At 34.5% G+C, this 23,116-nt stretch overlaps 1 protein-coding gene across 3 annotated transcripts in view; it reads left to right on the top strand.

Annotated features, from left to right (window-relative positions):
• The window catches only part of LOC115242832 (probable elongation factor 1-delta), a 62,175-nt gene extending 40,611 nt beyond the window's left edge, over positions 1–21,564 (top strand). For all 3 annotated transcript variants that reach the window (XM_029819375.1, XM_029819374.1, XM_029819373.1), the window contains 4 exons: positions 3,402–3,640; positions 20,843–20,912; positions 20,971–21,096; positions 21,164–21,564. In XM_029819375.1, the coding sequence (XP_029675235.1) occupies positions 3,402–3,640; positions 20,843–20,912; positions 20,971–21,096; positions 21,164–21,318 (590 nt within the window). In that variant the 3' untranslated portion in view covers positions 21,319–21,564. The remainder of the gene's footprint in view (positions 1–3,401; positions 3,641–20,842; positions 20,913–20,970; positions 21,097–21,163) is intronic.
• Positions 21,565–23,116: the final 1,552 nt, after the last annotated feature.

The following is a 23,116-nucleotide window of genomic DNA, read 5'->3' as shown; positions in this document are numbered from 1 at the left end:
TCCTTTAGAGATTTGCTCGTTTTTGCTTCGTTTTGAAGAAAATCGCAAAAAATGAAACAAATGATTTTTACCTCAGGAGGATTTTAACTCACTCTCTTTTCTTAATTCCATGTTCTACAATTTTTATTTTATAGTACTTTTTGATAAATCTAATAAGAGAGTGAGTTAAAATAGTTTTTTGGTGAAAATTATTTGTTTCATTTTTTGCGATTTTCTTCAAAACGAAGCAAGAACGAGCAAATCTCTAAAGGATTTTTTGTCTTAGTTTATCGGTCACCTACACGCTCCTGAAGTTTTGCCATTTAAATTGGGGACACCCTGTATATACAGGATGCGGAAAAAATACCGGGACCCTAAAATATCTCGAAGGAAATAGGTTTTGGAGAAAAATGTTAAATACAAAAGTTTTTGGGTAGCAAAAGAGCTATCTGACTGGTTAACTAGATTTTGGGTTCGGGGTCTAGTTTGGGCCCAGTAAGGCTTAAGTCGATTTTTTCAAGTAGAGATCCATATTTTTTTATCGCGGATTTAGGTTCAGAACACGTTTTTACATTTGACAGCCGACAAATGAGGTTCCTTTTAGGCTCAATGTGGACCTAGCACTGCAAAATCTAATTTGCCTTTTTTGAAGCAGAAAGCTGTTCTAGACATCGACACGCAACGAAAAGTGGAAATTTTTATCGAAAAATTTGATTAGTATCTCATTGGGCCCAAAAGGGTATTCGGACTCAAGTGTTTGTCGGCTATGTCAGATATAAAAACGTGTCCTGAACCTAAATCCGCGATAAAGAATATAGGTCCCTATTTGCAAAAATCGACTTGGGCCTTACTGGGCCCGAACTAGTCTGGGCGACTAGAGGCTCTTACCGGTCCTAAAATCTAGTTGACCAGTCAGATAGCTCTTTTAATCCTCAAAAACTTTTGTATTTAACATTTCCCTCCAAAACCTATTCTTTTCGAGATATTTTAGAGTCCCGGTATTTTTTTTATATCTTATACAGGGTGTTCCCGGGTTAAATGGCCAAACTTGAAATATGAATAAAGGACCTTAAAACAAGAAAAAATTTTCCTTAGTCAATATCTCTTGAACGAAGCGTTTGCGAGCATACTTCCAGAGGAAATTTTTTTTTTTGTTTTAAGATCCTAAATTCATATTTCAAGTTTAGCCATTTAACCCGGGAACATCCTGTATATGTTATATCGTAATTATATTTCATATACATATACAAATAAATATTACGCATTTTGAATCTTATTAGCTGCTTTTTGCAGTCTTTATATTTATCAGTGACAGAAACTTGAATACGAGATAGATACATCGTATAGCGGTAAATGAAAGAACTACATAGCTCGATATTACTATACATATCTTACATGATATCGGTGTGTTTCTGTCATTATTTCATGACAACCATGCTGTGTTTTTGCTGTTATCTATTGAGCAGCTCATGCTCAATTTTTGTCGCATTTCTATCGTCACGCAGATGAGTTCGATTTCTGACGATATTCTGCAGATATAACATGATGTCATGTAATGTTCAGCTTTGATTTAGTTTCTATTGACATATTGAACCAACACGCAATGCTTAAAATCTACTGTTTTTATGCCAAGTTCTGCTTAAATTTTGTAGCCCTTTTTGTAGCACATCATAACACAGAGATTACTTGCTTTTTGCTGCATTTCTGCCGACATTATTTAAAACAGAATAGTTTAGCTGGTGCCAGAATTCTGCTGACATAATATGTAATACATATTTGTGATACATGCTCTTGGCAAATTTGACTATCTGGATTCTTACCATGTTTTTGCTTTTACATTGTAACAGTAAATCATGTTTAATTTTATCTTTCAAACGCCTAAAAATTGTATCGCGAATTAGTCTCGCATCCTTGTGCATTTCTACTGTTAGTGTTTGATGTATGTAGATAATTATGTTTAATATTTTCTATGTATCTGCTGTCACGATGTAATAGCAAACAATATTCGATTTTTGTTGTATTTTTACTATCATATATTTCGGCAAACCGTGCTGCCAGAAATTAATCTTAATGAGGACGCAGCATATCAGAATCTGCTGCAAAGTTATGATTAAGTTTGCTAGCATATTGTTTATATTTTATCTGGGTTTATTCAAGAAGTAAACAAAAGATAGAGTTCTATTCTAACAGCGTATTTCTATGCCCAAACCAAGCTGAAAAGTCTTTTTTTTACAACGTATAATTATCAAAATATTATAAATAAAAAATTGAAAAATTTTAGCATTATGCTGAACATAAACACTTATTGTTAGAGGCGGAGGAGGTAATTATGATGCATATCTTAGAAGCGACCTCACAGATTTCAATGGCCTTGATATATATTATCAAGGACACGGTCCTAAGTAACTTTCAAAAGGTTTTAGCCGTTGTTCATTGTTTATTTTATTAAAAAATTATTAACAATATTAATTTAATGAGTAGATAATTTTCTGATACTATGTACATTTAAGCTGGAATATGTGTGCATATGCGTGCGTGCGTGCGTGCATGCATGCATGCGTACGTGCGATTATGTCTTAAATGTACATGTCATACATAGAAAAATATGTTCTATTTATTAAATTTACTTTGTAACTTTTTAATAGACATGCGTTATACAGATCTTTTATGTATCTACTTAAAAAATAAATACGAACATTTTACTTTCCCAAATCACTATTTTATTATCAACAATGCAAATTTCTACATACATTAAATCTTAATTTGTTTAGATCTTACTAACAATAAGAGTAAAATGTAATTATCAGAATATTTTATTTTTAAAACTCGAAGAAGTATATAACTGAGTGATATAATAATTAAATAATCGCTCCTCTGTTAATCGTTTCATGGATGAGATGTTATTAAAGACTGAGAATCTTATCGGTTTGTAATTGACAAACCTCGCTGCGTGCTATTGCAGTTGTGCAAATTTTTGCGTTGTTGATAATAAAATTATTTGATAGAATAAAACATTTGGCTATTATTTTTGGAACAAATATGATGAGACAAATTTAAAAAATATTAATATGAATGAAATATTGATGCCATGAATAAGATATTAATGTAAATCTTAACTGTAACACTGTTATACACTTCTTATATTATGTTACATTTTTTATATTATCATTAAAGTGTTATGTAAATATAAAGATATACACATAAGATAAGTTAATGCAGAAAGTATCACTAAATTATCATGATATTTGCTAATGTATATCAATAAACATTTTAAAGATTTTAAAGATTATAATAAATATAATCAAAGATTATAATGGTAGGAAATCGTAAAGATTATAATAGATAATGATAAATATATAATTAAAAGAATTTAATATAAAACTTAAAAAATGTTTTTAAATATATATATATTTTTTTAATAGTGATTCAAGATCTGAAAAGTTCTTTTGAAAAATTGGTACAACATGTGAAAAGTTTTGAAACATTGGAGCAACGTGTGGAGAGTCTTGAAGTACGCATGCCGTACTTAGCAATTTGTCCTGCGAAACCCAAGGAATCATCGGATACAGAGCAAGAATCAGAGCATGGCAAACATCAGAAGCAAAACAAAGAAAAAGATGATGATAATGAAGATGTTGATCTGTTTGCTTCAGATTCAGAGGCAAGTGAGCAAAAATAATGTAAAACTGGCACTAATTGGTCTCTTTATTTAAGGCAAATATTTAAATTTAATTTTATATGACATAAGTAATTCAACACTTCTGATATTTCATAATTAATGCGAATGCTAGGAGATGTGCGAATATATATTATTTACATTTATTATTTGGCATACACCAGATATTCCCATAATACTGATTCATCTCATACTAAGTGTACATGATATTAGTACATTCTAGTATGATACTAGTACACTAACGGAAATTGAAAAAAGAACTTTTTGTAGATGTTATACGGGATGAAACACAGACTTCTATACAGGGTGTATCTTAAAAAGTGGGAAGTATTGCAATGGGGGATTCAGGACACAAAAATAAGAGAAAAAGTTCATATATAAAGTTCGGGCCGGGTTTTTTCGCGCATGCGTGGCAAACATCGCCTTAACCTAGCCTGTCCTTATTGCCGGGCCCGCCAAGACTTTCGCGCCCAAACACTACTCTTATATACACCGCTGCTTCGGCTGCCATGTACCACGCATGCGCGAGAAAACCCGGTCCGAACAACAACACTGGGCGCTACCAAGTAGCTTATCCGAAGTTTCACGTCGAATCACGTGAAATAAAATTTTCGATTAAGATATTTCACGAACTAAGGCCGTAATAAAAAATCTAACGGCACTTTTATTATATATATAATGTGAGTACAAGCTTTCGATTGCGACCAGTTTGAATAAGATTAGTGCAGTCAGTCCTGAGAAATGATAATCGTATATTAGAATTGTGCCACTTTTGGTTTTCAGGATAAGTTTCAGACTCACATATGTATGCTCGCACGCACACACGCAAAGCAATTTTGTCCCTCAAGCGGCGATCACATCGCTCATGTACGATTATTCGCTTGAGTGTGTAGAACGCTTTAATAAGAGACAAGATCATATGTGGATGCGTATACATACGTGTGAGATGTTTATATTTTATAAGAGTACGCGCGGAGTATAATGCGACAAGAAGAAGTGATAAAGTGATTAATGGTTATGAGAATATCGCGAAATAGTGCAACACAAGGAAGAAAAGTGATAAAGTGAAAAGATATTATTAACGCGGAATAGTGCAAGGAAGAAAAGTGATTTCGGTAAAAGTGCATAATAACGGACCCAGCTCCAATGACCTTGACCTTGGCATATGTTGTCAAGGTTATGACCCTGAATAACCTCCAAAAGATTTTAGACGTCGCTCGTTTTTTATTAAAAAGTTATTAACAAAAAAATTTTGAAAAATATAGCAGTTATTTTGAGTATTGAAAGACATAAATGACTAATATATATGTGGAAAAAGTATCTGTATGAACGATTCCTTGTTTTTTCTCCCATAGGGGAGGCGGAATCCACTGCGTCCATGCATACACTTTTCCACCCACACAAGAATTGTAGGATAGACCTCGCTTCGCGTTGTAAAATATATGCGTGGACGCAGTGGGTTCCGCCCCCCCCCCTACGGGGGGCTCTACTTCCGAAAAATATAGCTTAACCCAAACCAAATTTTAGTTTTAAATCAGGGATAGGTTTGGGTTAGGTTATATCTTTCGGAAATGGAACTTCCGGAGGGGGGGCCGAACCCACTGTGTCCACGCATATACTTTACAACGCGAAGCGAGGTCCACCCCACGATTGTTGTGTGGATGGAAAGTGTATGCGTGAACGCAGTGGGTTCCGCCCCCCCTCTACGGGGGGCTTCACTTCCGGAAGATATAACCTAACCCAAACCTATTTCTGATTTAAAACTAGACCTTGCTTCGTGCAGAAAGTTGCAAATTCATGTGAAATCATATAATTATAAATCTTGTTTAAGTAATCAGAACTTTTTACTAACCTAGTGACGGGAAAGGTTAATGACCTTGATCTTCTTAGAGGTCAAGGTCAACATCAAGGTCAACCGGAAGTCATATGGGATAGAATGTGTAAAGGTAAACATTTACGCATTTATGTTTTATTTAGTAAACCTTTTTTGTCAATAACTTTTTAATAAACAACGAGCGACGCTTAAAACATTTTGGAGGATGCTCAGGACAGTGACCTTGACAACATATGTCAAGGTCAAGGTCATTGGGGCTGGGTCCGTTATTATGCACTTTTACCATGTTTATTTATATTTTATATATAAATGTAATTAATGTGTAATTAACATTTTTAGATCATTTACAAATGGTTAAGCAATGGTTATTTTAATATATCAAAATAAATATTGGGGAAATTGTATCAAAAGTATTACATATACAATTGGATTGAAAGCATCAGAGTTAGAGCCTGAAATAGAAAGCATTAGTCAAAGAAAAGAAATTTGGTAATAAATTTGTATATAAATTATATAATAAAGGTTATTTATTTTCTTGGTTTAAATACTTTAAGGACAAGATTTAGTTTATTTAATTTTTTTGCTTCCTCATAGAGGTAGTTTTGTTTCCATGACAAAATTTTTTTTCGAGTTTTTTATGTCAATGTGTTTAGAATGTTCCGAAATGTCGAAAAATCATATCCTTAAAAAATGTATGTGTATGTATGTATGTACGTATGTATGTACGCAATGTTTGTGCAACATTTAACTTCCGCAATTTTTGAGATATCTAGTTAAATTTTTTTACATGGATAGAATATTATTAAAGATTGGTTGGTATTGAATTTGGTGAGGACCAGTGAAAAAGTTCATTCTTTAAAAAATTTGGGGTTTTTTGAAAAATGTCTGTACACGTTGTAACTTTCGCAAATTTTGAGATATCGGGTTAAATTTTTTTACATAGGTACAGTATTATTAAAGGATGGTTGGTATTGAATTTAGTGAGGATCGGTGAAAGAATTCATTTTTTATAAAATTTTGAATTCTTTGAGAAATGTCTGTACATGTCCTAACTTTCGCAAATTTTGAGATATCTCCCTCTATGAGGAAGCCAAAATTAAAAAACCCGCTTGCTTTAAGGAGCTTAAGCTTTGTAAGCGAAATAAAATGTTGAAGCAATGTGCAAGTTTCTAATTTCCACAATTTTTAGCTGTTTACATAATGGTTAAACTTATTTTTTTAAAGCAATGAGAAACGTGAACATGGAAATTGATGGTTTATTTGGATGAAGCTGCCTTTTGCAATATACCTTTTCCGCCTAATTATATGAATTGTATGACACGTTTTGTAACCTAAATAATCGTTAACTTTAACTATTAATATCTTGCTTCGCGGGGCAGAGCGACGCTTTTTTCTGCTATATTCTTTCGTTTTATGCAAAAACGCATCGAATGAGCATAAGTTCATCGATATTTGAGGTGAGGACGCTAAACTGAATAATTACCGCAATATGTTATCGAAGAATATTAGAATATCTGTCATCGACAAATGTAATTCAAATTTGAATCAAAATAAGTAGGAAGAGTCGGTTAATGATGATGAATTGCAGATTCTATTAGAGGATTGTGTAAAAGTTTATAATCATTTGGCAGCTGCGTTGATTAAAACAGAAGTCTACGATGCAGTTTTAGAAAATGTGAAACATGTTTTGAGGTGTCAACCACAAAATGTTAAAGCACTATTTAGGAAAGGTATTGCAAAAATCCTAATCTTATTTACTATATTTTAGAAAATGATTAAATATAGTAAATAAAAAGAAGATTAGGATTTTTGCAATAACTTTCCTAAGTAGTGCTTTAACATTTTGTAGTTGACACCTTGAAACATGTTTTATATTTTCTAAAGCTGCATCGTAGGCTTTTATTTTAATCAATGCAGCTGCCAAATTATTATAAACTTTTATATGATCCTTTAATAAAATCTGCAATTCAGCATCATTAACCGACTCTTCCTCCTCATTTTGATTCAAATTTGAACTACTTTTTGTCGATGACAGATGCTCTCCGATAACATTATATTGCAAAAGGCAGCTCTCTATCCGAATAAACCATTAATTTCCATGTTCACATTTCTCATTGCTTTAAAAAAACAAGTTCAACCATTATGTCAAAAAAGTTAAATAGACTAAATCTTGTCCTTAAAGTATTTAATCCAAGAAAATAAATAACCCCAGTAAGCAATTTGATAACGAATTGTTGCCAAATTGGCATCAAATTCGCTCAAAACTTGGTAACAAATCCAGTGCCATCTGTGTCCGCATTAAGCTTGTGTTTTGGTGACAAAGCTTGCTGATATAACCTGACAGCAAATTGACGGCAAAAACCGAGCAAAGCTTGACATGATTTAACATCAAATTGGTGGCAAAAATCGAGTTCATTAGATAATCAGACATTATATAAAATCATATATTAATGTGTTAAAACATATAGGTAAATTTAAATAATTTAATTTATAAAGTTAAGGATCTTTTTGGACAGAAATTGTTCGAATAAGTGAAAATCGGACAATTATTTGTCCGATTTGCCAAAAATCAATTCAATATCTGAATTTCCTGTATAAGAATTGTGTCAAAAATTGAACTGATAGAAATATATATATTATAATATTATTAGCATTTTGCAGGCTTTATATACACTCATGATAAGAATTTGAACGGGTATTTTATATATAAAATATAAATAAATATTCACATTTCCAGAACCAAAAGTTGCGAGTAATTCCAAATACACAAAATGTTTGTGGACACTATAGAAGTGCATTGATATAATTTTATCATTTCATTATTCTATATGAAGTCAATTATTCAAAATGTATATTCAATATTGTTTTATGATATTTTTGATAAAATTCCCACAAGATTTATTTTGCTATATTAACATAATCGCATTGCTTAGCCATTTGTAAGTTAACCTAAAAATATTAATTATGCATTAATTACATTTATATATAAAATATAAATAAACATTATACATGAATGCGCGTTCGCGCATATGTATAATTACCAGATTATCGTTATCGAAAACATGGCCAGTCAAAATCTTTAAATATTCCTTCGATGCTTCCATTGCAATCATTTTTTAACAATGTTTTTATCACAAATATGTTAATTGATAATACACTGATTCACTCAAGTGTAAGCATGCGCTCAGTTTCGCTAATATAATCTAACTTTGCTCAATATGACATCGATTAGAAGAAATTACTTCTTTTCCTTTATCATTTCTTTATCACTTTATCATTTTTTTTTCTTGTATTGCACTATTTCGCGATATATAAGTATATTTAATAAATCAATAAATGCAAAAAAAATATTTGATCTCTTCTGTTTATATCATACATCAACGGATAATGCCAGATGATGATAATAAAACATAAAGCAAAACATGTAACAAGAGCTTTATAAAGTATTTGAATCACATCTAGGAAGCCGAAAGTATTAAAATTCTTGCTCTATTGATAGTTTCGAGGTCTATTACAACGGAATGGCAGTTTTCAGATCGTTTAGTATTCGACAAAAGAAGATCGAAATTATTAAGTTTTTTTAAGTGATTACTTGGGCAATATATGTATATTTTAAAATCAGTTAATTTTCGATAAGGAAAAATCGAAGTATCTGAATATTGATTCCAATTTAGAACATTCTTGATCTTTTTTTTGAAGAGAAAGTAAACTAAAACTGTAATTTTCTTTTAACCATCTATCTTTGTTTTCAAAAATACGATAGTTATATGAACTTAACTTTGTTTGAAATGTTATATTCAAATTTATAAGACTTGAAAGCTGTCCTAGCATATAATATAATTTTGACGAAATGGTAGATTTCAAAACCTTTTTATACAAAGTTTCGCCCTTTTTCTACTTAATACTGCATCTTATTGTTAATAACTCATTACACTTACAATTAATATAATTTTTTATGTGAAATTAGAAAGAACTCAGTAAAACAAATTATTTGCTTTCTTTTATTTAAAAGATGAAGGGTCTGAAGATTTTTTTTTTTCTGAAGAATAATTCAATTAAATGACAAAATTAAAGACTTGCGAAAAAAATTGTATATTATTTATCGGTTTTTTTTTACAATACAAAATTCAAGAATTACCAGTAAATGTCAAATCTATAGAATGCAAACGTTAAATAAAAAAGTACTTGTCACTTTAGTTAAAATTATGATTGACTTCATAACTGTCATCCGTATAAATTTCAGAATATTTCCAAAAATACTGATTTCCGTTGACGAAAAAGTCTTCCAAACAGAATCTGCTACATTATTATCCACAAAAATCATATGTCTAGAAAACTTCCCGAAAGGTGCCTCTTTACATACATATATACAGGATGTCCCAGAATTCGCGCACACGGAATGCATAGCGTGATTGTCCGTGCCAAGAGAAACAACTTTTTTCTCTGGCAAAATTACGTCTGAATAATACTTTTTAAATGAGAGTAATTTTAAGTTAACGAATGAGCGCTCTAGATTACGCATGAATCAGGGACGGCGCGCGAACGGCGTGCGTGGCGCGTGAGCGTGTTATACGCTGTTATTATTTCGCAAAAAATTTTATAAGAATTATACATGATATCTAAATATCGCTATTTTGAATACAACTTAATTAATAAGAGAACATTTTTTGATTAATATCACCGAAGCAATGATTGAAAGCAAAATAAGTAGATTAGATAACACGTGAATAATTTTGATCCAAGATTATTGTTCCAACATTCTAAAAATGTTTATGGCCCTGAAAAGGACCGATTAAATGTTTAATAATGTTTAATTTTTGTATGTTGCTACTGCACAATGAAGCTATTCTTCCAAATCTTCTAATGTTTCCACAGGATTACGGTAAATAAAATTTTTTAAATTACTCCATAGAAAATAATCGAGTGGTTTGAATCAAGCGATCTTGCGGGTCATGCGACGGGACCACCTCAGCCAATTCCAGAATTTAAAAAATTTTATTTACCGAAATCCTGTGGAAACACTAGAAGAATTAAAAGAACAGTCTCATTGTGCAATAGCAACTGTTACACAGGAAATGATCCAACGTGCACAAGAAAATCTTATCCGCAGAGCAAATATGTGTATGGGTTATATGGTTATGTGTGTAGCTTAATATTACTTGTTTGGGTAAATGTTCAGATTAACTTCCACCTCACGGATCGTTTTCATTTTTACATATATTATAGAGGGCACGTTCCTAAGTAACACGCACTTTGAATTTTGTGGCGCTCTCTTCTGGTTTCAGAGATATGCGATTTTGAAGTATCATAATTTCCGCATTTATTTCTATGAATTGACCAACGACAGTCGATTATTCCGAGAATATTCGACTGTAATTGGTCACTTTTCTTACGACTAACAACATACGATTTATTGTAGAACAGGCCTAAGAAAATGGCAGATGTATATCCTTTTACAAATGATTTATAAAATAAATATCATTTAATGAGATATAAGAAATAATATATTATACTTTCCCACAATTGCTATTCCATACAAAGCGAGGTTCAACGCAAACCTATGTGTCTAGTTTTTGATAGTGGTGCCCCTCCGCAGGGGGGACGGAACATACTGTCTCATGCGTATACTTTTTAATGCAAAATAAGGTTTCACATGGGTTTACAATTTCCCATTTTATATTTACGCATTAAAAAGTATATGCGTGGAAACAGTATGTTCCGCCCCCCCTGCGAGGGGTCTCCACTATTTATTACTTAGAAATGTGCCCTCTATAATATATGTGAAAATGAAAACCGTGATCCGTAAGGTGTAAGTTAATCTGAACATTTACCCTTGTTTGCGCAGTTCGTAACCCAAAGTTATATTTAATCACACAGGTAGAAAATGAATGTTTTTTATTATTATAAAAATAATTTATTTTGTTCCTCCATTCACTTCTTACATTCGTTATAAATAATATTCTCTTTCATATAATTGTGATTGCACATTCTTTGGTTGTTATTGTTAAGCAGTACTTTGCGTACCTTTCTTCCTCGTCTCTTGGTCTGCGTCGCCACGTTGACGCAGATTTTCTGGGGTCTCGTCTGTGTGACGATGCTCTCTTTCCGTGGCGTCCTTTGCAGCGGCGAAATGATATTCCTAATTCCAGAACCGGAATGCCCGAGGATGGCCTTTGGCGGGCTAGTGCTGGTTGCCGGCGGGCTAGCATCGAACAACGATTGCAGCCGGGCCTTGTCGTTGTTCTTCTTCTTCCCGGAGCTGTCCGGGAGACGATTCTGAATGGATTGCGGTAGCGGGGCTCCTGGAGCAGGCTGTCCGTTCTTGGTTGATGGCGGACTGGCGCCGAGGGTATGGCGACTAGCGCCGAGAGTATGCGGCGGCTGAGCGCCGGATGATGGAGGCGACTAAGCGCCGTGTGCCCCGGGCGACCGAGTACCGGATGATGATAGTGACTGGGCGCCGTGTGCCCTTGGCGGCCGAGTGCCGGATGCTGGAGGCAACTGGACGCCGATTTTTCTCCGCTTAGCAGAGGTGAAATGCAGCGGCGTTGGGCGAGTCTTGCGCAGCGTGATAATCTCGACCTCTGATGGCCGAGATGAGGATGTCCCGTTCTGTACTCGAAGCGTAGTGAGATATCGAAAGTCCGGCGTCTAACGCCGAGAACTTCTTTTCTCGGTGAATACTAGCGTCTAGCGCTTTCTTCGCAGGAGACCTATATTCCCGTCGGACCGCTTTTCACTTCCAGATTGGCCCGGGCGCCCTGCGGCGCCGGCCGCAACTACACCCGGGCGCGCTATATTCCCGCCGGACCGCTTTTCATTTCCAGGTTGCTCGAGCGCCCTGCGCCGGCTAGCGGCGCCGCCCGCACTACGCGCACGGACGCGCGAGCGCGTGAGCCGCCATGTTGCAGGTTGCGCTAATGTTTCGTGGATATCGCGCTGCCGTAATTTGTGGTTGCCGTAGGCCGCCACAATGTGTACACAAATGGAAAGTTTGCATTTCGAGCATATGCTTTAAAACATTTAATCGCCCTTTTCAGGGCCACAAACATTTTCAAAATGTTGGAACAACAATCTTGGATCAAAATTATTCACGTATTATCTAATCTACTTATTTTGCTTTCAATCATTACTTCAGTCATATCAATTAGAAACTGTTCTCTTATTAAATAGGTTGTATTCAAAATAGCGATATCATGCATAATTAGATATCATGCATAATTTTTATAAAATCTTTAGCAAAATAGTAAAATAGCGTACACACACGCTCACGCGCCACATGCCGTGCGCGCATCGCCCCTGATTCATGCGTAACCTAAAGCGCTTATTCGAATTCTGGGACACCCCGTATATATATACATGAAACAAACATATTTCTTGCGACTTAAGACTTTAGATCATGTTTATACTATTCCGACGTATTCTGCTGCCCATCGTTTTATCCTATTGGTTATTACAATACCGTACTTTAATGCTATAGGCATCATAGATGACTTCCAACAAATGTTAGGAATAATATTTTAATAATATGCAACAAGTATAATTGCCAGTGTTCACCGATAATTCCATCTAATATTGGGATAATTATTATCATGGATGTTCAGATGATTTCGAAATGTGAACACATTACAGTGGCCAATAATCAATAAGCTGGTGTTAAGTCATTTAATTCAAAATAAATGTTATATTATTTATATGATCATGATTAGTAACAATATCTTACTCCAAACGCGATAACACGACATACTATTATAATAATGACATTTAAATGAAATGGAAGAGAGAGAGGGGGGAGGAGAGAAGAGCGAGGGAGAGAGAGAGAGAGAGAGTACATTTAAATTTGAAAGTATTTTTTTGAGAAATTTTATTTTATTTTAACTGACACATTTATCACATTAATGTGGCACAGTTGCTTTCAATATATTTGAGATATGGACTAGAAAAATTTATTTTCCCATCTTTTTTTATATCAATAATCATCTTAATTGCCTTTCAATATGAAAATATCGCATAATTTTTGTCGTTTTGTTTTACTTTTTTAAAGAAAATGCTTCTTGGTAATATTGGATGCAACAGAATGATAGATTTCACTTTAAAAAAAAATGTGGATATATGTGTCATATACCAAAACATTGACAAAAGCATGAAAATTTTGTAGACTATTCTACTATTTTTTCTAAGTATCTGTGCAAATGATTCTCTTAACGATTTGAAAATTATTTAAGTTTAAAGTTTGTATTGATTCTTATGGAAAATCGCAAATTGTAACACTTATTGATAAATTTAACGAGGAAAACACATTGCCAGCGAAATAAAAATTTTTGTATTTACAAAATTTTAATAAACATTTGGGCAAAACTTGATTTACATTCACTTACTCGTTTAAAAGTTATTTACTAAAAATTGTAACAAAATATAATCATTGCCATTTTGGCATGCGCGACTTGGCAACAGTGCAGCGGTACAGTATATGATTGTATTGATAATATTTACGGCCCAGATTAAATTCTTCGATATCGAAATTTTTTAGGTAAAAGAAATAAAAAATTAAAGCTTAATTATATATTTATATAATTATATGTATACAGTGTTGTGCATAGATAATATTGAAATCATCTAGATAAAAATAAGATAAGATATACAAAATTTTATCTTAGATAAGATAAAAGTGATTTATTTCAAGTTTATCTAGATGATAGATGAAATTATAAAGCACTTTATCTAGATGATATTAAGATAACATCGCTTTGTAAAAAAAAATTATTAAGGAAAAAATGTAACAACTAAAATAATATATATTTACCTATAGACTTTTTCATGAAATAATTTTCCATCTTCTGCTATGATATTATTAATAGAGAAATTGCACAAAACTGAAAAAATCACATTCGGCAGTGAAAATAATACAAAATACCACGCACAAGGCAGTATGATGCAACATACTTTACGTCTATTCTTTATAGTTTTGCACTGAATATAGTGCTTAGTGATTCTTTGATATGATTGGATCTTATCTTTGGTTCTCCGTTGGATCGAAATGACGAGAACCAAACAAATTAAAGAATCATAAAGTGCTTACTAAGAGCTGAGTTCTGCTAGATGCAGCCATTATCTTAGATAATTTAAGGCAGATGATGTATTTTTCCATCTAAGATAAAGATGTAGATAATACATCCTCTTATTATCTAGATACAAATGAGATAATGCAATTGCTTCATCTAAATAATTATCTAGATAACTTCATCTAGATAACAGCAAACACTGTATGTATATTATATATTTTTATATAATTATACATTATATACAGGGTGTCCGAAAATTCGCGCAACACCCTTTAAGGGAAGGTAGAGGGTGTTAATCTGAACAGAAAAGTTCTGTACTATTTTGCGATTTTCTCAATATTTAAGAAAATATTAATTGTAAAAGATCAGCCAACGAAGTGCCGCGAGAAGCTCGCGGCGCGAAGATGCCTCCCACTGTTACTTGATACTAGGCCTGCGGCGAAGCAGTGGGAGGAGCGCTTTGCAAGCGCGCTTCGCTATGACAACCGAAAGAATTACACACATAATGCGCGCTCCGTTTTATGTGTGTGATCTTTTCAGTTGTCAGTATGTACGAGCGGCGTAGAGAAATTTTAAAAATAAATAATAAATATTAAATAAAATAATAAAATAATGAATATGACATAGAGAGAATTTTCTGTTAGAATTTACCGTGAAAATTATGATAATCATGAGACAATATGATATAAAAGAATTTTTCTAATTGGTATTTATCTCAATAAAAATAATATTATCTATTACAATAAAATATAAAATATGTTTGATTAATATATTACTATGCAGTTGGAGATCGGAGGTGGGGGTCGATGGGAATAACACGTGTAATCGTTACTCGCCAAGGAAGTGAGAAGAAGAGGAATCGAAGGAGAAGGAGAGAGTCAGAAAGGGAATGAGCAAGAAGGGCAGAATGAGGCGCACACGCGGGAATAAAGGGAGAGTTGGCGAGTGAAGGAACGGTAAAAGAGAAGAGTGTAAAGTTGGAGGAGTTGGAGGTTATGTTGATGGGGGAGAGAGAGAGAGAGAGAGGGAGAAAAGCGAGAGGAAGGAAGTCACGTGGGAAGTGATGGAAAGGTGACAGAGAGGAGAAGGAAAGTCGGTAAGGAAGAGGACGAAGCGGATAAGGAAGTGTAGTAGTTGACGTAGAAGACTCAAGGGAGGGCAACAGAGGATCGAGATGGATCGAGCATGTCGTAAATCGATACGGAAACGAGAGCTAAAAGAAGGAAGAGTGATACAATGGAAGCTAGGTTAGATGAAAGGTAGCGGATAGAAAAGCAGGAAAGGATAAAGTGCGTTGTGAGAAAAGGGGTGAGGAGGAGAAGGAAGTGAAAGGAGAGAGAGGCGGAATAGGAGATAAGAAAGCGAGTGAGAAGAGCGGAAGAGGATAAGGATGGAGATAAAGGTGGAAGGGAGAGTGAGAGGGAAGAAAGAAAGGGAGAGAAGTAAGAAGGCTGGGAAAAGGAAACGGGAGGAAAGAAAAATAGATGGAGGACATGGAAAAGTGGTTGAAGAGCTGGTGGTGGAGGTAAGGGGATGAAAGGAGAGAGGAAACAGAAGAGACAGGCAGTGAAAAAGAAAGAGAGGTAAGGAAAGAAAGGTTTTGATGCAGGAGTAGAGAGAAGGGAAAGAAAATACTGGTGGGAGGAGGAAAGCGAAGAGGAGGCGGGAGAGAGAGGAGAGAGGAAAGGAGGAGAAGAGAGCGAGCAGGTCGGGAGAAGGGAAGAAAAAAGAAGAGAGGAGGGAGAGAGAGGAGGGAAAGGATAGAGGAGAGCACGGAAGAGAGCACAGGAGGAGAGAGAAATGAAAGAATTGGAAGAGAGAAGAAGGAGATAAGAAGTAGAAAGGAGGACGAGGAGAAGGAGAGGATTAGGAGGAGAAGAGAGAAGAAGAGGAGAATGGAGGGAAAGAAGAATGGAATAAGGTGAGAAAGGAAAGGAGGGCGAAAAGAAAGCGAAGATGGAAAGAGGGTACGGAAGAAGCGTGGTGGTAGGTAACAGAAGGATCTGGATAGATGGGAAAGAATGGATATGGGACAAGAGGAAGGAGAGCTGGAGGATGAAGCGAGAGGATTAGGAAAGAGGAAACGGAAAGGGAAAGAAGGATGGGAAGGAGAGAAGAGAGAGAAGAGGGAAGACAGGGGGGAGAGAGGGGAAGGTGGGGAGAGGGGAAGTGGGAGGGAGATGGTGGGACGAGGAAGGGGAGGGAGGAATATTTGTAAGATTGCAAAGGGCCAGGTCGGGTTTAAATAAGGATAGAAAATGTAGAGGAAGCTAGAGGAGTGTAAAGGTTTGGGTACGTTCCTAAAAAACGCCTTCAAGCCCCATTGGGGACGAATAAAGGATACATACATATTACTATGCAGTTTAGTAAAAGTAATCAAACATATTTTATATTTTATTTTAATAGATATTATTTTTATTGAGATAAATACCAAACAGAAAAATTCTCATAAAATTTTTTTCATATATTGTTTCATGATTATCATGTTTTTTCAGAGTAAATTCTAAGAGAAAGTTCTCTCAGCGTAGAAGCAGGAATAATTTTAAAATAATAAAACCGAAAGAACCGTCATATACAAATTTTAATTTGATTATAAGGGGCTCTTAATAAGAGTACAAGAGTTCAAAAGCCCTTTATATTTGAATTTGTATATCAGGATCCTTTTGATTTTATTATTATGAAATAATTAATTTTTATTCCTAGCATTTAATATTTATTTCCAGTTTCTTCTATCGTTCTCTAAATGTAAGAGTAAGTTGCTGAATCTTGTGCATCAATTATTCCTCTCTCTCTCTCTCTCTCTCACTCACTCACTCACTCACTCACGCACGCACGCACGCACACACACACACACACACACACACAAGCACACAACATTTATATGCATATGTATCCATTACACATAAAAAAAATCATCAGATTATCTGAAAGAGATATGACAGATACTCAGATTCTATTACTTCAGAGCTCCATATTTCTCTACCCTTTGATTTTACGTGGTTCTGACAAAGGAAAAATCTGTTCAGAATTATAAAAATTACAACATATTTCAGAACGGAGCAATTTGACCGGGGTCACTTTTCCATAGGAAACGTGCGGAGTCCTTTAATAAAAACATATTTCTTATGTTTATACTATTTAAAAAATCAATTAAGTAGATCTGGATTATAAAAAAAGTAAATATGCATAAAAGGTCACACCTCACCACTAATCGTCACTTAGATATGTTGTAGGAGGGAGTGCTCTGAATAATTCTCCACAAGAATCAAGTGGCGGTCGGCATTGGTTTAGGAGATATAACAAATTAAAGTTTCACAGTTTTAACGCTTTTTCTCAGATATTATAAAGTAACATTAGAAAAAGTGAAGTTTGTGAAAGAAAGTGAAGATTATAGTTCGTTCGGAATTAAAATCGGTTACTTTTTAATCCTGGCGCGGATTGAACCGATTAAAACCGATTAAAACGGATTATGATTTTCGGCAGGACATATATACACGCACGTGCGCGCGCGTGCGCGCGCACACACTCACACGATCGCATGCACACACGCTCGTACGCACACACGCTCGCAGGCATACGCACACCACATTCACGAATACACGTGCATATGTACCCATTACACATAAAAAAAGGCATCAGGTTATCTGAAAGAGATATGGCATACTCAGATTCTATGACTTCAGAGCTCCATATTTCTCTACCCTTTGATTTTACGTGGTTGTGACCAGGGTTAAGTAAGTATTATACTCGATGTATTATACCGGGTTTCCTCCGTGTATTATACATAGTATAATACGTCGTGAGTTCAACCATGTTATTATACGTATGATGTTCGAATGTGATTGGTTCTTACTCCTAGAACCAACAAATCAACGTCGAGTGTTAACAAGACAATGCTCAACGGTTGTCTTTTGAACGCACCCATAGATTACGCAATTTGGAAAAACTAAAAATTTTCGAAAATATGAGTCGTGGAGGTAGGCCGTGTCACAAATTTTGGGAGAAGGAAATTTTGAAAAATGTGAAGGTCAAAGACTTTTTGCATATTGTAGTTATTGCAAAAAAAATCATACGTCACAGTGCCGAAAATAGATTAAGGGATCACAGTATAATTTTCTTTTGCACTTTAGGATTATCTTGCACACAGGACGCGTCAACAAATTAAACCTGTCACACACGCTTTTCCATAACTATAAGATTTCGACCAATCGCGTTGCTTTGGACCACCAAATCGAGCCTTAGAACATGTATAATACGTTTCCTTCGTTTTCATACGTATTATACAGTTTTCTACACGAAAATGTACGAAACTACTCAAAATGGCCAAATGACCCAACCCTGGTTGTGACACAGGAAAAATTTGTTCAGAATTATAAAAACTACAACATATTTCAGAACGGAGCAATTTGACCGGGGTCATTTTTCCATAGGAAACGTGCGGGATCTTTTCGCTTAATTAAGCTTTTCGCCTAATTAAGCTTTTTGCTACTATTATGCAGCTAAAATATATTTAAAAGAAATGCGGAAAAATAAAGAGAGAAGCGAAAAATCATCCTGTATCTATTCTGTATAATAGCTACATTATACACATGAGAATATAAGCAAAGTTTAATTGTATTATCATGTAATTACTAATTTTTGTCATAATATAGATTTCTTGGTGTAAAAATTGAAAATCTAACGTTTAAGATCAGATAATAAAATAATATATTCATTGAAAAGTACGATAAAAGCACATTAAAACTCACAATGTGCGCAGCGGGCACTGGCGCAATGTTGAAATATAGGAAGTAAAATAGGCTTATGAAGCGATGTGCGGAATCTTAACCGCATACGTCTGTTTGAGTTTCGATATGTGTAAAATTTGTGTATTTTGAATATAAATTAAAGAAATTCTGGCCTAAACATTGGAGGCCGGTTAAACGTTATTTATCCATTCCGAAGAGTATTGACTTTGTTCAGGAAATGGTAGAGAACGTTGTATTCTTTAGAGAAGTCTTGCGGAGTGTGGCCACTTGCCTAGTCCAGCTACCAACTGGCGAGAGAATAGACCATCATCTTTTTGGAAACATGCTGTAGCTATCCGTAGCACGGATTTTTCTGTGGCGGTTTTCTTCGGCATTACATCTTTTGAGCGAGATTCCAACATCGCTCTGGAGTCGTATCACTATGTTGAAAGTGACATAAGGTGTGAGGTCTGAATAGCTCAGTGGTAAGAGTAGTTGCTCGGAAAACGAAAGACTCTGGTTCGATTCCCGATTCAGCCACAAATATTGTTTTCTAACAATTATTTGTCGGGTTGAAGAAGTATGTAAATGTCCTACACAAGTACATCAGTACCTCTGCCACTGGATAGATGATTGTTACAGCATGTCTGGGCACTAGTGTCACCCTCCACTATATACACCTCTGTTTATTACTTGCATAGACATAGTAAGTATAAACTGCTTATGAGGTAGTGGGGGATGTCCTCCGCAACGAAAAGGGCGGATTGGTAGTACGATGAATAGTATGGGTGTCTATCTCTTCCTAGCGCAGAATAGTGGGGGAAACATAGCGGCGTCATACCAGTGATGCCAGAATGCCCACGCAAGCAACACGCAACCGTAGTGGGGGGGATACGCACACAAACGAAAACCGTGTACATGTAATGCGCAGAGCGTTCATCTTCTAAGAAAAAGTATGTAATTCCGAACCCTACAACTTTTGTTTAAAACATTTTTTTCGGTAAAGCTGACTTCCCGAGATATTTTACAGTTTCAAGTTAAAAAACTCACCCTGTATACAAAACCGCGCGCGTAGTGGTACGCAGGTTAGGTTATGCCCACTAGAAAAAAAAACAGACACCTGTACTATTCATGCCCTCCTTTTCTCTGTGGAGGACATTTCAACTTATGGCCAAGTTACCTCGTAAGTAGTCTATACTTATTATGTCTATGATTACTTGGGACTTATTAAGAATTCGGCTCACAACCGTTACTGTGAAATTCTAATCTAAGATACTCTTAATAACTAAACAGCTCGTATATAAATACACAATCCATCTCGCTATCGAGTTATGAATTGATTATGAATTATGCTGTACGTAATTTGGGGTGAGACATTACTGTATCTCTTAATTTTAGAATAGTTTTTCCCAACGATATTTTTTATAGTGTTCTTTTTTTCAATATCTGTGAGTGTATTTTCATATTTATATAAATCTAGTACAAACGATCTTTCTTCGTGACTTATTAATTTTCCTTTTAATTATTACTGTTTTCGACAAAAAGTTTTACTGTATTTTTGTAGGGAGAGGATACTGAAGCTGCTAAAATTAGAGAAGAGCGCCTTGCCGAATATGCTGCCAAGAAGTCTAAAAGTATGTAACATAAATCAGTATCATTTTCAAAATACATTATTGGTTTTTTATATTGCAGAACCAACTTTAATAGCCAAATCAAACATTATTTTGGATGTGAAACCATGGGATGATGAGACAGACATGAACGAAATGCAAAATGCAGTGCGAAAGATCGAAACTGATGGCCTTCTTTGGGGTGCTTGTAAGTTTATTTCAATATTTAATTTTACATGCGAACAATATGAATGATACCTACACGTCTTTTGTAGCTAAACTTGTACCGCTTGCCTTTGGAATTCATAAGCTGCAGATTTCATGTGTTGTGGAAGATGACAAAGTATCGGTGGATTGGTTGGTGGAACAGATTCAAGAACTAGAAGATAATGTGCAAAGCGTCGATATTGCGGCTTTTAATAAAGTGTAAAAATATTAAATGAGTTAAATTATAAAGATATAATCGAAAATAAGCAAAAATTTATGTGCCATTTCTGCATTCCATTAGTAGTATTTGTAATTGAAAGTTATTTTATATTCATATTTTGCTCTATTGTTTGGTCTAAAAAATAATGATATTCTAAGAAAATTCAATATATTACAATTTAGCTATTTAAACTTAAGCGGAATATAACAAATTTAATTAAATAAATAAATAAATAAATGCATTATGATGTTTAATAGTATTTTAAATATCAAAATTAGATCTATTTTTTCCCTCAGATTCTTTTTTCTTTTTATTTACACATATTTTTGAAAAATAATTGAAATAGATTATATATGTTAAAAATAAAATTATTGAGTTATCATTTTTTTTATATTGTTATCATAAATAAAGAAATATTATTTGAATATAATTTTTATGCGATACGTATGCGTACATAAGACCCTGCTGTCAAGTTACACTATTTTATGACATCAAACTATCATATCATTCAAGTTTGTACATATGTGCGTGCATACATGGATCAAACAGCACATTTTTGAATACGCTGAAAGGTGGAGTTGCATTATCTTTTTTTAGTACTGTTGAAAAACTTTTGTATACTAAGCATTACAATCGTTGTAACTAGCATTACAATCGTTTAGTGAATGTTTAAAAAATCAATGGATCTACTTGGTACTTTTAGATTTTGGATAGATTAAATATATTAATTATCAAGCGACGCGGTAGCGTCGCTAAGTAAATAAAAATTTCTTCCTGGTTTGCCAACAATTTTGCCTATGTATAGGGGCCGCGGCGCTACCAAATAGCTTATCCGGAGTTTTATATCTATAATCGTTTGAATAAACTTTCGATTAAAATGCCTCAGGAATTAAAGCCATAATCAAACCTCTAACGGCACTTTTATTATATAATGTGAATACAAACTTTTGATTGCGACCAGTTTGAATAAAATTGGTGTAGTCAATCCTGAGGTATGATAATCGTATATCAGAATTGTGATACTTTTGGTCTCTTTTTTTCTTCAGTTTCAGACTCACGTACGCACGCAAAGCGATTTTGTCCCTCAAGGCGCGTTTGCAACGCTCATATGCGATTATTCGCTTTAGTGTGCAAATACGCCTTGAGAGACTAGTTTTATTTATATGCGTGCATACGTATGAGATAATAACATAAGATTATAAGAGTATATATATCGCGCGGATAAGATAAAAAATGTTAAGGTTATAAGAGTTGTGATTGTATTATATTTAATTACTGATTATTTAATTATTCGGCGGGCGGTTCTTCAGTGCCCTCGGCACACCTTCGGCGCGTGTCTCGAGTACCGTTTCCGCGATCCCGAGCATCCGATTTACCACCAAACCAACCGAGTTGGGCGCCAGGTACGGCAGGCCGCACCAGACAAAACGATAGCAACACCGAAAGAAAAATCACAGAACCGATAGTTAACGCGACGGCAAAATACGCGGTTATTCAGTACACTCAAAAGGGTAGATGGGATGGTTCGGGAGGAGCGGGTGAGTGATTCAGGACTTCTGTGTGAGAAACGATAAATCTCGCAGAGAGGACTATTTTTTTGTGAAACGATCTGTTCTTTGACGCATCGTTTAGAAGCTATGCGACTGCGCAGACAAAGTCTTAGACAACATTTATTTTAATTATGAGATGATGATAATATATGAATAATTGAAAATGAATTCATAATATGATGAATATATGAATTTTATATATATATATATATATATATATATATATATATATATATATATATCCGTTTATT

This window comes from Formica exsecta, unplaced genomic scaffold (assembly GCF_003651465.1).
Source record: "Formica exsecta isolate Colony F162 unplaced genomic scaffold, ASM365146v1 scaffold646, whole genome shotgun sequence".
NCBI lineage: Eukaryota > Metazoa > Arthropoda > Insecta > Hymenoptera > Formicidae > Formica > Formica exsecta.
This window is presented reverse-complemented; position numbering and strand designations above follow the sequence as displayed.